The following is a 13,226-nucleotide window of genomic DNA, read 5'->3' on the forward strand; positions in this document are numbered from 1 at the left end:
CAGGGGAATGTCAAAGAAGTCTTAAATTTCCAGGGCACCTACAATTACCTCAACAGTCTTCTTATTTTTTCTTATCTTCTGTTGTAATTCTGTGTTTAATTCCTTTTCATCAAGGAAAGGTATTTTGCTTAAAACATTGCATAGTCTTGCTACCCTCAAAAACTGTTATTTTAAGCAGGATTTGTTTAAGAAAGGAGTAGTTCTCTAAGCCAATGCTAGCTTACATTGGATGTGCTATGATTTATATTAACCATACAGAAATATAATGGACAGAAATATGGAAACAAACTGTACTTAAAGACTGGATGCTTCCCTTACCAAAAGAAGCAATGTAATAATTCACAACCAATTGCATTATACATAACAGTTTAATGTTCTACATGTCACAAATGGCAACTAATTGGTGTTCTGTATTTTCCTTTGAAAATGAAAAAAAAAAAAAAAGAAACAAACCCAGCAGGCAATAAGTAATCACATGCAACAAATTCTTTTTATTTACCTTTGAATATTTAGCACAGTGGACAGGAAGATGAAGAGTGGATACATAATTTGAAGCAGTGCTAACACTCAAATCAAAACTCTGTGTTTAGCTCTATCAGCTTGACTGGATGTCTTGCCAGAATGTGAAATTTTAAAATATCTAATGTCCTGTATCTCACATTGAGGATGTTTTGTTTAAAAATGGACTGTTGTGACATCTATCCATTCATCCATCTTTCCAGCCCACCAGCCACTTGCAGCAGAAAAGGATGGGGATATTATAGAGAACCAAATATTATCCCTGGAACAATTGTTCTTACAGATATGCCACCACTAACAATTCAATGTGTGGTCATACTACCCATGATAACATTAGTGGAATTAGACTAGGAAGACCAAAGGAGCATTGCCAGTGGAGGTGTCTAGAAATATAGACAATGGTACAGAATCCAATCAGAATCACTGGTGAATATATGGTGGTTATTTATTTGTCTCCATGTTGGTGTTTGAGATGGATAGTTTAAAGCTGGCTTAAGTGGCTTTGGATGAATGTGTAAGTCTATGATAATGGTTAGACTTCAGAATAACAGAGTCTAGAGATTGGTTCAGCCAACATTTATTTTAATAACAGTTACAACTTTGTGAAAAGAAGTATATTACAATGAATATAATATTAGTTTTGCAGCTTCACTAGAACGTGAACATTTTTGTAGGTTTTCTTCAAATCTTTTACTAGTTTTTCATAAAACCATAAGGGTACTTCCCCAGGAAATTCTTCTCTCCCCACTGCTGTTATACAACAAAATTTGATTTCCCCTGTGGGAAGAATCACCCCCCAGCATTTCAATTACAAAACTAAGTTTTAACTGTAGTCAAATTTTGACAATTCTTTTGACTTAGCTGATGAAATTCTAACTAACTGTGGGGAAGTATTTGCTGACAGAAAAAAAATGTTACTGCTCACGCATTCAAAATCTTAATTTGCATTTCAAAATGGTTGGTAAAGGGGGAGAGAATTCTATCAACACAGTGCATTAAACCCATTGCATGCTGGTACCATCATGGTATACATTATGCATTTTCCATTAGACTGATGAATTAGCATCTTTATATGGATTTTTCCCCCAAGACTTACATTTCATTTGCATATATACATATGTATAAAGTACATGTTATATAGTACATAATTTATACATATAAAATATGTATTCATAGGCATTTCAGTCTATACCTGAAATAAATATCATTTGTCGGTTGCAAAATACCTAGTCCTGCACGGGATTGATCTAAAGAAGGACATTTAACACTCTTGTCCGCAAGCTCTATCTCAAAATATGAAAAAATCAAAACCAAAAATTGTTTAATTTCGTGGACAGCAAATAACCTGCCGGGGCATTTTGCTATGCCCGTCCCAAACGGCATATAGTAATACTTCAACTTGCGGCCGTTGCGGTAGAAATCAGTCTTTTCTTCTCCATTCTCATTGAGAAAGCGATCATATTTGAATGTCTGTAATTAAACACATATACACACACAAAAAAAGTATTACTTGTATTTGAATACCTCAAAGGCTAGATAATGCCATTAAGACACAAAACACAGTCTGGGAAGGCAGTAAGCATCATACAGTAGCACCAAGCCCTATGGTGCTGTTTTGGAGACAGTAGCCCCTGATAAGTTCTGGTGTGTGGGACATGATCCCACATTCTTTGCTGATAACACTGCTTTTCTGGCCTCTTAAAATAAGGATTATAACCTGCATCCTTGTTTGTGCAACAGAACTGGAAGATTTCTCATCCTGTGCCTTTGGGAAAATATCCTTACCCTTGTCTTCCCTCACCCCCTGCCCCGATAATGGTGATCTCCCTCCAGTGATGGAGGCAGTAAGTAGAAGGCTGTCTTAGGCTGGTAATGCACTTTTTGGTTGCACTAAGACATGTTTTGCAGATAGTACTTGCTCTGACTTTAATTCATTTTCTTGCCTATTGTTACATCTCCAAGTGTAAGAACAGACTGGAGTACAACAGAATACCAGCTGTGGGGGGCAGCCCTGGTAAATGTTCTATTTAAAGGCATGTTAGGTTTCTGCTAGAGCTCAGAGTTTAATGCACTTTGATAAATACTTACCAAGGGATCAGCATAAATTTCTGGATCAAAATGCAACAGTTGAGGATAAAGAGCTACAATGTCATCGCTGCGAATGTTATAGTACTCGTTCTCTAAGTGCAAAGTGAAATCCTCCTTGGCAACTCGGAAAGTCATGGATGCACTTGATAGCCTCATGGCCTCCTTGATGATGCTGTCTGTCAGGAGAAGAAAAGGAAAGATTACCATGTAAATAGTATGTGTATGTCCTTGGGAGAGGTCATACGTTTTAAACTTTCAGGCCCATTATCAAACCCTGCATGTATTAGATGAAATTCAACAGTAACTTTCTAAATGCATAAGAAAGTTTCTTTCTCATTTCTTTTTATCACTATTATCCCTTCTGCAGATGACACTGAGATAACACAATCCACTTTTGCCTAGAAAGAGTACTCATAGTTGATGCAACAGAATATTTGAAACTGAGACATGTTTTCACTCTGAGATAAAGAACAAACTGGTCAAAACTGGAAGCATAAAAAGAAACAGTGCAGTGGTTAGGATTTTCTGAAACTTAAAGAGGTGATAAATAGAAGCTAGTATTCAGTAAAAGTGATTTGAGATGATGTTTGCTTCAATATAAGCTGGGGGTTTTTGGTTTTTTTTAAAAAGCAACAGCAGTTAGAGTGACAATTTTGAATCTCTCTGTAACTTGGGCAAACTTGAAAAATGTCCCTATAAATTGAAAAATATTAGGAAGAAATAAATGCAATGGTATTAGGAGATAGTACTTCACATCATAAGAAATGGGATATAAAATTTGGCAAGGCCTGTAGCCTTCTTTAGCAGGTTGCACTAGATGATTTCTCGAGGTCCCTTCCAAACCCACCATTCTGTGTTTCTTTGATTGCTAAACAAAATGTTGGTCTGAATTGTCCATGGGTCTCCAATACTATGTTGTGTATTGAGATGTGCCATTACCCACAAAAAAAGGTGATATTTATGTGCATTTTGATACTCAGTATGACCTGAGGTATTGGGAAGACCAATTGTGTTGGCCATTGCTAAAGAACATCTAGGAATTTGTTCTAGTTGGCTAGTTCATAGGAAGCATTTATATGGTAACAAATAGAAGACTGAAAATTGTGGGGTGATAACCATACCTAGTACCGGCATATTATCCAGCTGTTTTCGGTTCAAGGAAATGTGTTTTCCATCTAAGCTGATCCTCTCTCCAACACTTTCCAAACTTCTTTGCACTTCCATGGTGGCAGCTCTCATTGCCTCTGGACTCCTGAGATCAAAAGAACAGAAGTGTAACATAATTTTACACTTCAGAATGCTTTAAAAGGGAGTTTTTCCATTAACTTTCTTTCTGACCAAAATGTAGTTTGTTAGCTGGCAAGTAAAACCTTCTCAAATTAAAATGTTGCCAGCAAATGCTGCAATTACATTTTTTCGTGTCTTGGCAAAGGTATGATAGCTTCAAAAAGAAAAAAAAGGGGAAAAAAACCCTGAGTATTTGATTCTGTCTCCAATGACAAGTGAGACAGAGCTGATATGCATAATTCAGGTGATAAATTGTAGCATCACTAAAAAGCAATGCCAAGAATAAGAAATAATCCCAGTTGTAGATTAGGAAATAGTCTCACCGTGTGCAGAAAGTTTAGGAATAAGATTATAAATCAGTTTTATAACATCACTTATTCTGGATGATGTCCTATTGTGTGGCAATATTCCTTCTAGCTGAAGAGAATCTTTCTAAAACTTAAAATCCACATAGTATCCTTCACTATCTAGACCTTCTTACAGACACAGAATATATGACCTATGGTGAAATAGATATAGATAATGATATAGGATGCAATAGTGTCTTGATGAAGACACAATCAATTCAGTTGTTAAAAGATTCCAAGACCTGGAGACCCAAAGCCATTGCATTCTTGGAGTGAAAAGTACTAAAGAACCTCAGAGAGTAGCAATATCAGGTGGATATGAGAGTGCAAGACGCTGGCTAAGTAAAATCACCAGCAATTTAGATTCATACTTAAGAGTTAGCCATTATGAGTTAGCTTATACTAGCTTATACTATATAGTTCTAAAATAGATGTTTAATAGTATTATCTGAACTGTGCACTCCTCTTGTGATTAGCAAGCTCAGCAGCTGCAGTCTATCTGCATTGCAACCTCAGTAGGATCTATCAATATATAAACTATTTTCTATTATTTTTATCTGCGAAACAATATTGAAGTTAAAGCTCGTTTTACCTAAGATGGTCTAAGAATGTCCAATTATATTGTGAGTCTTAAATATCATTAATGTTCTGACTGCAACCAGCACTTTCACTGTCATATTGTACAGATTTGTTCAAAAGCTTTCTTGATAAAGTGAGTATTACCCTGGAGTCCTTGGGCTTTTGTTTAAACTTCTACAGAATTGCTCTATGACACCACTACTTGGCATCAGGTGAGCAAAGGGGGTTTCTGTGGGAGTCCAGAGCAACTTGCCACTTCTGTTGTAATCAGTAAGCTTTTTTGACACTGATGAAGTATCAAGCAGTGGAATCTGCCTGTATGGTTTCTGTAAGATTAAAAACATTTTACTTGCTTGGAAACAAGAAACATTGGGACTTACTTAAGAAGATAGAACAAGCTCCAAAACGTGGCAGGAATGGTATTGGCTTGTGAGGCCCAGAGCACTGCCACATGGGTCTTTGCTTTTTCCATGTCATCAAAGGTTGATAGAGTGTCATTCAGGAACATGCGGAGGGTGACAAGCTCAGAGAGGTTGTCCCTCTTCAGGAGGTTCTTGTGGAGGAGTGCCTCTCCCAGCTTCTCACGTGCACTGTGTGCACTCTTGAAGAGGTGGATGGGCAGCCCGGCCACAAGGGCTGGAAAGATCCTATCAAATTCCTTGAAGTTTTCAAGGGCATTTAGGATATGGGCTCTCTCAGTTTCCTGCTTTGATGATAGATTTTTGTCATTATTTGAGTTAAATTCTTTACCAAAAAGTGTTAAAAAACCAGCTTCGAACATCACCTGGCAACAGAATGTATAAAGTCCTTCTGTTATCCAGGTATTAGACTGAGGTTTAGATGTTCTTGACTGCAGCATGACGTACTGTAGGTTTTCCATCATTGCTTCAATGAGGGCATCTAGGGCATTACCTTGAAGGGTTCTAATGAACGTCTGATGAAAATTTTCAGTGGTGTTTCCTTCTGCTGGGTCAATGCTACGATGCCCAAAAGCCTGTCACAAAACAAAAGATATATGATAAATAAGGCCTGTCAGAACCTTCATGATAGAGTCTAACAAAGGCCAAAGTATAACTTCATAGATTACTAGAGGGAAGTGTTGTAAGAGCTATTAATAGTAGAACTGATACTTTCTCAGTGAACCGTACCAGTGAAGGCGGCAAATGAAAATAGATTTGAATGGATGCTTACAAATAAATTGAAGTGATTACCTAGACTTTCATTCAATTTGCATTGACATCAACAGAAGACTTCTTGTTTACTTCGGTTTGACTGAGCTCCTACTGTGTTCCATCATTTTTTAAGGCATCAGGACTGAATCTTTCGTAGTGCTGAGAACCTCTTGAAGAAGGTTTCAGCCTCATCAAGCTATATTATCATTTTGCCAATGGTGTTAATTGTATTTCTGCTTTAGCAAGTTGCGATACTACATGGCTAAATGTCATTCTTGAACAATCCAAATCACTGCAAGTTTCTTTTCCATTGAGGAAAGGGGAAAAAAGACCTGAATGCTTTAAGACAATAAATTAAGTGCAGAAATATGAAACCAATTGTATTTCAAAGGCATAGTTATGCTGTAGGGATTAACTAAGTACATACCCCTACCATTCTATGATTCCATGATCTGTCCTGTCAGCAGATACTTTGCATGTTAGATACTAAATGATCTCTAAAGGCCACTTCCAACCCCTATCATTCTATTATTCTATGATATTAAAACCATTTTTAAAGTGGTACCTTGGCAGAAGTAGCAAAATGGAACTTTTTCCAGTCCAAGTGTTTTCCATGTCGGATCAATGCATGGTATGAAAAAGGGTCAGTGAGGAAGTGAATGTATTTCCCTGCTACTTGGCAAGTGAAAATGTGGCCATGCTTCTTCTGCTTCTCTCTGAGGAATTCAAGAGGGTTGGCACCAAACTGCAAGGCACAGCCCAGGTACGGAAGGAACCCATTTTCAAGTGGTGGCTCACCTTGTCTCCTACAACACACAAACAAAAGATGAATTTTCAAGTATGTATAAAAATCTCTTCTCCAGGACCTCCAGGTAAGTAAAATACTGATGGTAGGCTTCCTGTAACGGGAAAAAAAAAGCAAAAAAATGACCCAAACAAATAGTATATTGACAAATAATTATCTCCTCTTTAAGGACCAAGCCTCTTGTGAGGTTTATGGTATGTAAGAAAGAGTAACTTTAGCAGCCTGTATTAAACATAATAAAGCCCAGTTTGGTTATGTCATCTGTCTTTTCCCTAGATTGGGAGTATATTTTTGCCTGCTTAATTGCAGTATTGTTGCCATTGGCTAACATGCACAGTTAAGTAATTGTCCCATAAATGAATAATCCATCCCACTAATATTGTCTGATATATTTTGGGCAACAGTTTCCACAATTCAATTTGAATACCAAGGGGAATAGCCTTTCAGTCTAAAAAGGTTGTTGTTATTAGCATATTCTATTTGGACCAGATCCTGCTGAAAACAGTGGGAATCTTGCCATGATCTTCAGTAAGCATAAGAGTTAGTGAAACATCAAGTGAAGCATGTGCTTAAGTGATTTTTTTTATTATTCTGAGTCAGAAAACTTTTTTTCTGCCTAAGGACACCATGGCTGCTAAAATAACTTTCAGATAATAATATAACTTTTCTAGTAAATTCCTAATGTTTATTATCTGAAGCTAACTATTTTCACCTTTTTTATTAAACTTTTCAATGTAAAAAAAAAGTGACTGTTGCAAAACACAAAATTACAATAGGTAAACAAATTACTTGCTCCTTATGTAAATGTGCCAGTAGGATTAATCCTTTTAAAAAACGTGTATTTGACACAGTAAGGTATATAAATATAATCTATATTAATCTGCTAGCTATGATAGGCTATGATAGGCTCATAATATGAAAATGTTTGTAAGTAGATATTAAACTATAATTAGATGTAAGGAGGTATTAATTGTGATTACAGTACAAGTAAAACTGTGGTCCAGTTCTTTAGGAAATCAGAACACCCATATGCATATTATAATTACCTAAGTTATACCTAGACTGGTATCTATAGCTATGTCTAAAGATTACCTCACTGTTATGAAAAAGCCTGTAGACCAAAATTCTATTGTGATGTAAGTCAGCGTTGTCCATGTTATCCTACATCTGTCCATCTTTACACTTCTTTTAGTTACGTACACAGAATATTTGACAGAAATAAAGGCTAAGTACACTGAAATGCATTTACAAACAATTTCCTTACCTCCTTCTCCTCACTAGAAGAAACCAAAACCCACAACAGAGTATTACTGTTCCCCAGATCCATGATGCAATGAACATTTCTGGTAATGCCCAAAAACTTCCAAGTAGAAAACTGGTAACTACCAGGACCGCAGAAGAAGTGACTGAGAACGATACAGAAGAGAGGTCGTGATTTAAATACATTATGTGCACCGCTGTATCTAATGGCATTCAGTCAACCTGGCAAGCTATTGATTAACCATTTCTGGAGAGTTTTGTCTCTGTTTTGAGATCTTTCTGTAGAGCTTTGCTGGATTGGTGTTGCAGTTGCAGACATGGCCTTGAGCTGATGCCACATATGAGAAGTGGTTCCAAAGTAATCAAGCAGCTGTAATAGCTGATAATTTGAAGGTCTCTCAGGTGGGTTTTGATCTATTCCGCAGATTTACCAATTGCAGTTTATAGTTCAAGTTTAGCAATATATGAAATAGCTACTGACAGGTGTCCAGAGGATTCAGACTAAACTAAATGCTGACTGCAGTTTGTGATGTCCTTCAGCTGCCAGCCTGCTGTCCCTTCCCTTCTGCTTGTGGACTGCCCTAGCTCTGATGTGCCACTGTGAGAGGGAGTTGCAGGAGAGGGTTCAGCTGTGGGGAAAGGAATGGCTGTGGAGCTGGACTTACTCCCTCTAATAATGTTTCTCTCTGGTAGAAAGGGAAAAAAGGGCTTTCCAGAATGCAGTGTGAGAGAGAAGCAAGCAGGATTAGACCACCATACTGGGGGCTTTTTCATTATCCTCAGATCACTTTTTATTTTCCCATTAAACCTTTATCCCTTTCTGTTGCTGACTAGTGAGAGTAGCACCTGGCATCAAGCCACCAAGGAGGCAACTCAGGTAGCATATAGCAATGTCTCATTAGTCATTCAGAGACTAATAGGTTTCTAAAAGAGAAACTGAAGGGCCTGTAGTCATTTTGTTCAGGCTCACTTTTGCACAAGTTTTTGTTGGTGTCCTTACAGCTATGAGATAAAACAGTAAAGATTTGTACCTTTTGCTGTCAAAATCAAGCACTATACTGAAGGCATTGATTGAGCTGCTGCAAATATGGCAGATGAGAATATTGTCATGGCTTCTAACCAAGGTAGGCAGCAAAGCATGGGATAAACACTTTTTAAAGCATTGAGGTTTGCCAGATTTAATCTAAAAGATGGCTCCTTCTACGTGTAAGTTCAAGATCCAGTCCCCCACTCCATGTCCACTTAAGCACTTAATGTGTTTCATTTATTTTCCTAGAAAACTTGTTTTTCATCAGCTGAATTTAGCCTGATAGAACAGTATTGTTTTACAAAATACATGGTTTCCCATTTCCTGCTTGTTTCCATTTTGGGACATTTCAGTTCTGGGTGTCACGTTCAAATACATCTCATCACTTCCTCATCCTGAACAAGTACAATAATTTTATTATGTTCCTATCTAATTCTTTTGCATATGTAGATCTCAACCTTCTAATATCCAAACACCACCAAAAAAAGTTGGAAGCTTCTGTCCATTTTGTCTGTAACACACAGGAATTACTTTTAACCAGCAACAGATAGCTGTGGCTTCTCACACAATCACATGCTGCACTAGATAGAGCTGCCAGTCACACTTGCCTTTGCCTTACATGGTTTGGGTAGCTGTACTGCAGCATGATGATAATGTCATTTATAAATGGCACTCTGCTGCCACAACAGAAGTAACTAACTTCTCTAAAGTTGCCCACTTTCTTTCTCTTTTTGGTTTGTACACACACAGTAGTACTCAAAGTGTAACCAGGTGTACCCAGAGAACAAGAGCTGCTTGGCAGCTTACCTTAAATAACTGCTCTTTCTCTAAAGAAAATCAAATGTGTCCCCTTTTTTCCACTTAAGAGATCCTTATGTGAAAGCACCTGTGACACTGTTGAGTAGTTTGATGTATGTCTATGTAAGCAGGAGCATTGTCAGCCACAGATACTCCTTCAAATTCAGCAGATGAGAAGTGTGAATCTAATTTCATTTATATCAATGGGCATTAGGCTTTCCTGATTTTTCAACAGCACCAGTAGGATGCTGCTGATATTCTGGATATGGTATTTTGGTGTTCTTCAGTTTCAGAGACACCGAGTCCCATTTCCCACTGCCAAAGATCAGGCAGTTGCCACCAATTGCTAGCAGGGCTTGAAGATACCATGTTGTCCCACTGATTGACAGATACTACATTTTCTGCAACACAGAAATTAAGTGTGTTGTGTATGAGGTTGGCTCTCTTGCCCCAGCCCAAAAGGGCAACCCACAGGAGTTATGGATGCAGTCAGAAAAAAAACACTAGCTCATTTTGCCTAGGCTTTGTGAAGCAGACTCCTGACATTCTAAGAAGAATGTAAGTGCAAAGTACTGACATGACTTGAGCTCAAGACTCACTTCAAGCCAATAACACCAGAAGGAATAAAGTACCACATATCTTTGAATGTATAAACCTTTGTATTTGCAGGTTTGATTATGAGTATTGATCCCTTAAGAACAGGGGAGAAACTTCTCAGTGCATTGGATGGTGGTTAAAATATGAAGAACCTTTTACAAACTCTCATCTGACCTTTTGGTTAAGCCCTAGTGTATACTGAGCTAGAACCAGTCCAAAAAGATTGACTCAAGAGAACGTGGATGCAGACAAAGCAGCATGCTGACATTTTACCCAGTATGGTGTGTTCAGTGCCCACTTACCCCTCAGCCTGGATGCCCACACCAGCTGCGAGGCCAGCAGAGATATAGCGCTGCTCATGTCTTCAGGGCCAGGGCTTGTGTCGAGGCTGATGCTGGGTTACACCGCACCACTTTCCCCAAAAGGACACTGAGACACTGCCTGTGGACAGGGGCTGCCACGAGCACTCTTATCTTTGCTCCAGCTGGTAAACTATGTTTGGTTGTGGCCTCCACAGAGCCAATACTGTTCCCATAAAGCAAACAGGGCTGGGTGACCTCTGTGGTGATTCCTGAGGCCTAAGAGAAGCCTTCTGGCTTGTTTCACGTAGCTGTTCAAAACAACTCACTAACCATCCAAACTCCAGCTTCAGCTCATATAATATAGCTACATGGCTTTCATTGGACACAATCCACACAGAGACAGTAAACAGACAATAATAGATAGGCCAAGCTGAGGGGAATATTTTTTTTCAAGAGTTACTGCTAACTCGGAAGCACTAGTGTGCAAAAGCATGCGATGGAGTTACCAGAATCTGCTGATTATATGTGGCAGTAAATAGCAGATCTGCACATAGCTAACTATAAAGCCTGATTATTTGCTGGAAATAAATGAGTTACACCCTATAAAGAAAGCACAGACTTTTTTTTTCTCTTGCATATGTTGCGAGAAATGTGTTAATGCGTTTCACCAACAGATGAAAACCACAGAAACCATACACAAAACGTTCTCGGCAGCAGCTCCAAAACATTTCTGCAGCAGTGAAACACATAAAAGATATCTCAGAAATACGAAGGGAAAGTCTAAACAAAAAGTTGCACTGTAACTGCTTGTCCCTCAGAACCTTTTGCAGCCAGAAAATTGCTTATAAATAATTACATGTCACCACCTACTGGTAAACCTTTTTGAATGACACTTGTATGCTGTGTTCCACAGCAGCCATTGAGCTGTGCTAGTCAGTATTTATTTCTTGTTTCTATAAAACCAGATTAGTATTTATTCTACATGCCTAAAAAGTTTTCTTTTATTTACATACAGGTACAGTTTTTATGAAAGCTATCACGCTACTAGTTTCTGGGGAAATGTGACTTAGGTTTGTTGAGAATGTGGGTGTTTTGGAGGCCATGTGTTGTTGCCTGTGCTGATAAGCTAGGTAAGATTGCTGAGGTTCCTGAAGGCTGAGCTGAAAACCTGGCTTTCCTGGGGTCACTGCGAGTGTTGCTATTGACATCCACAGAACCAGGGTTTTACTCTTCCCCGGTGATCAGAATCAGCCATTTTTAGAGAGGAATGACATCACATAGGGACGGTCACACAGGATCCTGTACTGTGTGGATGTACAGAGAACAGTTCTGTATTGTACAGAAATTGAAGGTCCTTGTCCAGCGTCAGTGTTGACTCAACACAGCTACCATACATTTAGAAACTGAAAAGCATCAGCAATGCTCCAGGCAGAGAGAATTCTGTCTGCTGTGTCCACTAGCAACTACAGACTTGACCTCTAGCCATGGCACGCCATTGCCCAGCCTGCCTTCACCATGGTTTCCAGAGATCAGCGCTGGTTCCCAGCAGCAAAGAGCAGCCCTCAGATGGAGCAGTTCATAGCAGATAAGACATTTAATTCTGCACTTCATCTCCATTACACTCCAATTTTTCTGTGCTTCCACTTGAGGACTGTCTGCTTAGATGAGGGGAGAGCAGCGGATGTCATCTACCTTGACTTCAGCCAGGCTTTTGACACTGTTTCCCATAACATCCTCATCAGAAAGCTCAGACAGTGTGGCTTGGATGAGTGGACGGTGAGGTGGATCAAAAGCTGGCTGTGTTATAAAGTTGGACAGGCTTGGGAACTGTGTTTATTTGCATCCTGTTTCAGGACAATTGTCCCATAGCATTTAAATAATAGTATGGACATGTGTTTCCTCTAATGACCAAGTTAATATTTAAATATTTATCTCAGAGTATCCTCTGAATGTGTTCATATATCAAATAATGAACTTTGCTTGCCTATACCGTATCAGTTCATTTTCTTCCTGGGATTTTCTTTGTTCTTTTGGAATGTCAATTCAAAATATAGTAACCTTTCCATCAAAACCTGAAACATGCAATGCTACTATCTTCCCTTGAAGATCAAGCATTATAAACTATACTTCATTAACAAATACCATTCTTTCATTTGAATGAGGGTGTTTTAATAATATGTTTCATTCTGGCATGACAGGTTTCCTTAAAACTGTAGACAGGGGACTACCAAACCATGGTGAAGAGACTGTAAAGAAAGAAAGCAGAGGCAAGAGAACTGAGATGGGAATCCAAGCAGGGAAAGGAAATGGATACTAAATAAACCATTACCACAATAAACTACTCAGTGCAGCAAACTACATCTTCTTACAGCAGTAATTGGTTTTTAAACTCTGGAGTTGCATCGTATCATTTGACAACAAAGCAGCAGCTCCTGTATTATCCTA

General features: G+C 38.5%; 1 protein-coding gene across 1 annotated transcript; it reads right to left on the minus strand.

The window, feature by feature from the left end:
* Positions 1 to 1,689: 1,689 nt before the first annotated feature.
* On the minus strand, positions 1,690 to 8,138 carry LOC104554703 (cytochrome P450 7A1). Its single transcript, XM_010197826.2, has 6 exons — positions 8,062 to 8,138; positions 6,558 to 6,798; positions 5,201 to 5,814; positions 3,729 to 3,859; positions 2,608 to 2,783; positions 1,690 to 1,989 (listed from the first exon to the last, which is right to left on the minus strand). The coding sequence occupies exons 1-6, from the start codon at positions 8,136 to 8,138 to the stop codon at positions 1,690 to 1,692; spliced, it is 1,539 nt and encodes a 512-aa protein (XP_010196128.1).
* Positions 8,139 to 13,226: the final 5,088 nt, after the last annotated feature.

The sequence above is a fragment of the Colius striatus genome, chromosome 4 (genome assembly GCF_028858725.1).
Source record: "Colius striatus isolate bColStr4 chromosome 4, bColStr4.1.hap1, whole genome shotgun sequence".
Taxonomy (NCBI): Eukaryota; Metazoa; Chordata; class Aves; order Coliiformes; family Coliidae; genus Colius; species Colius striatus.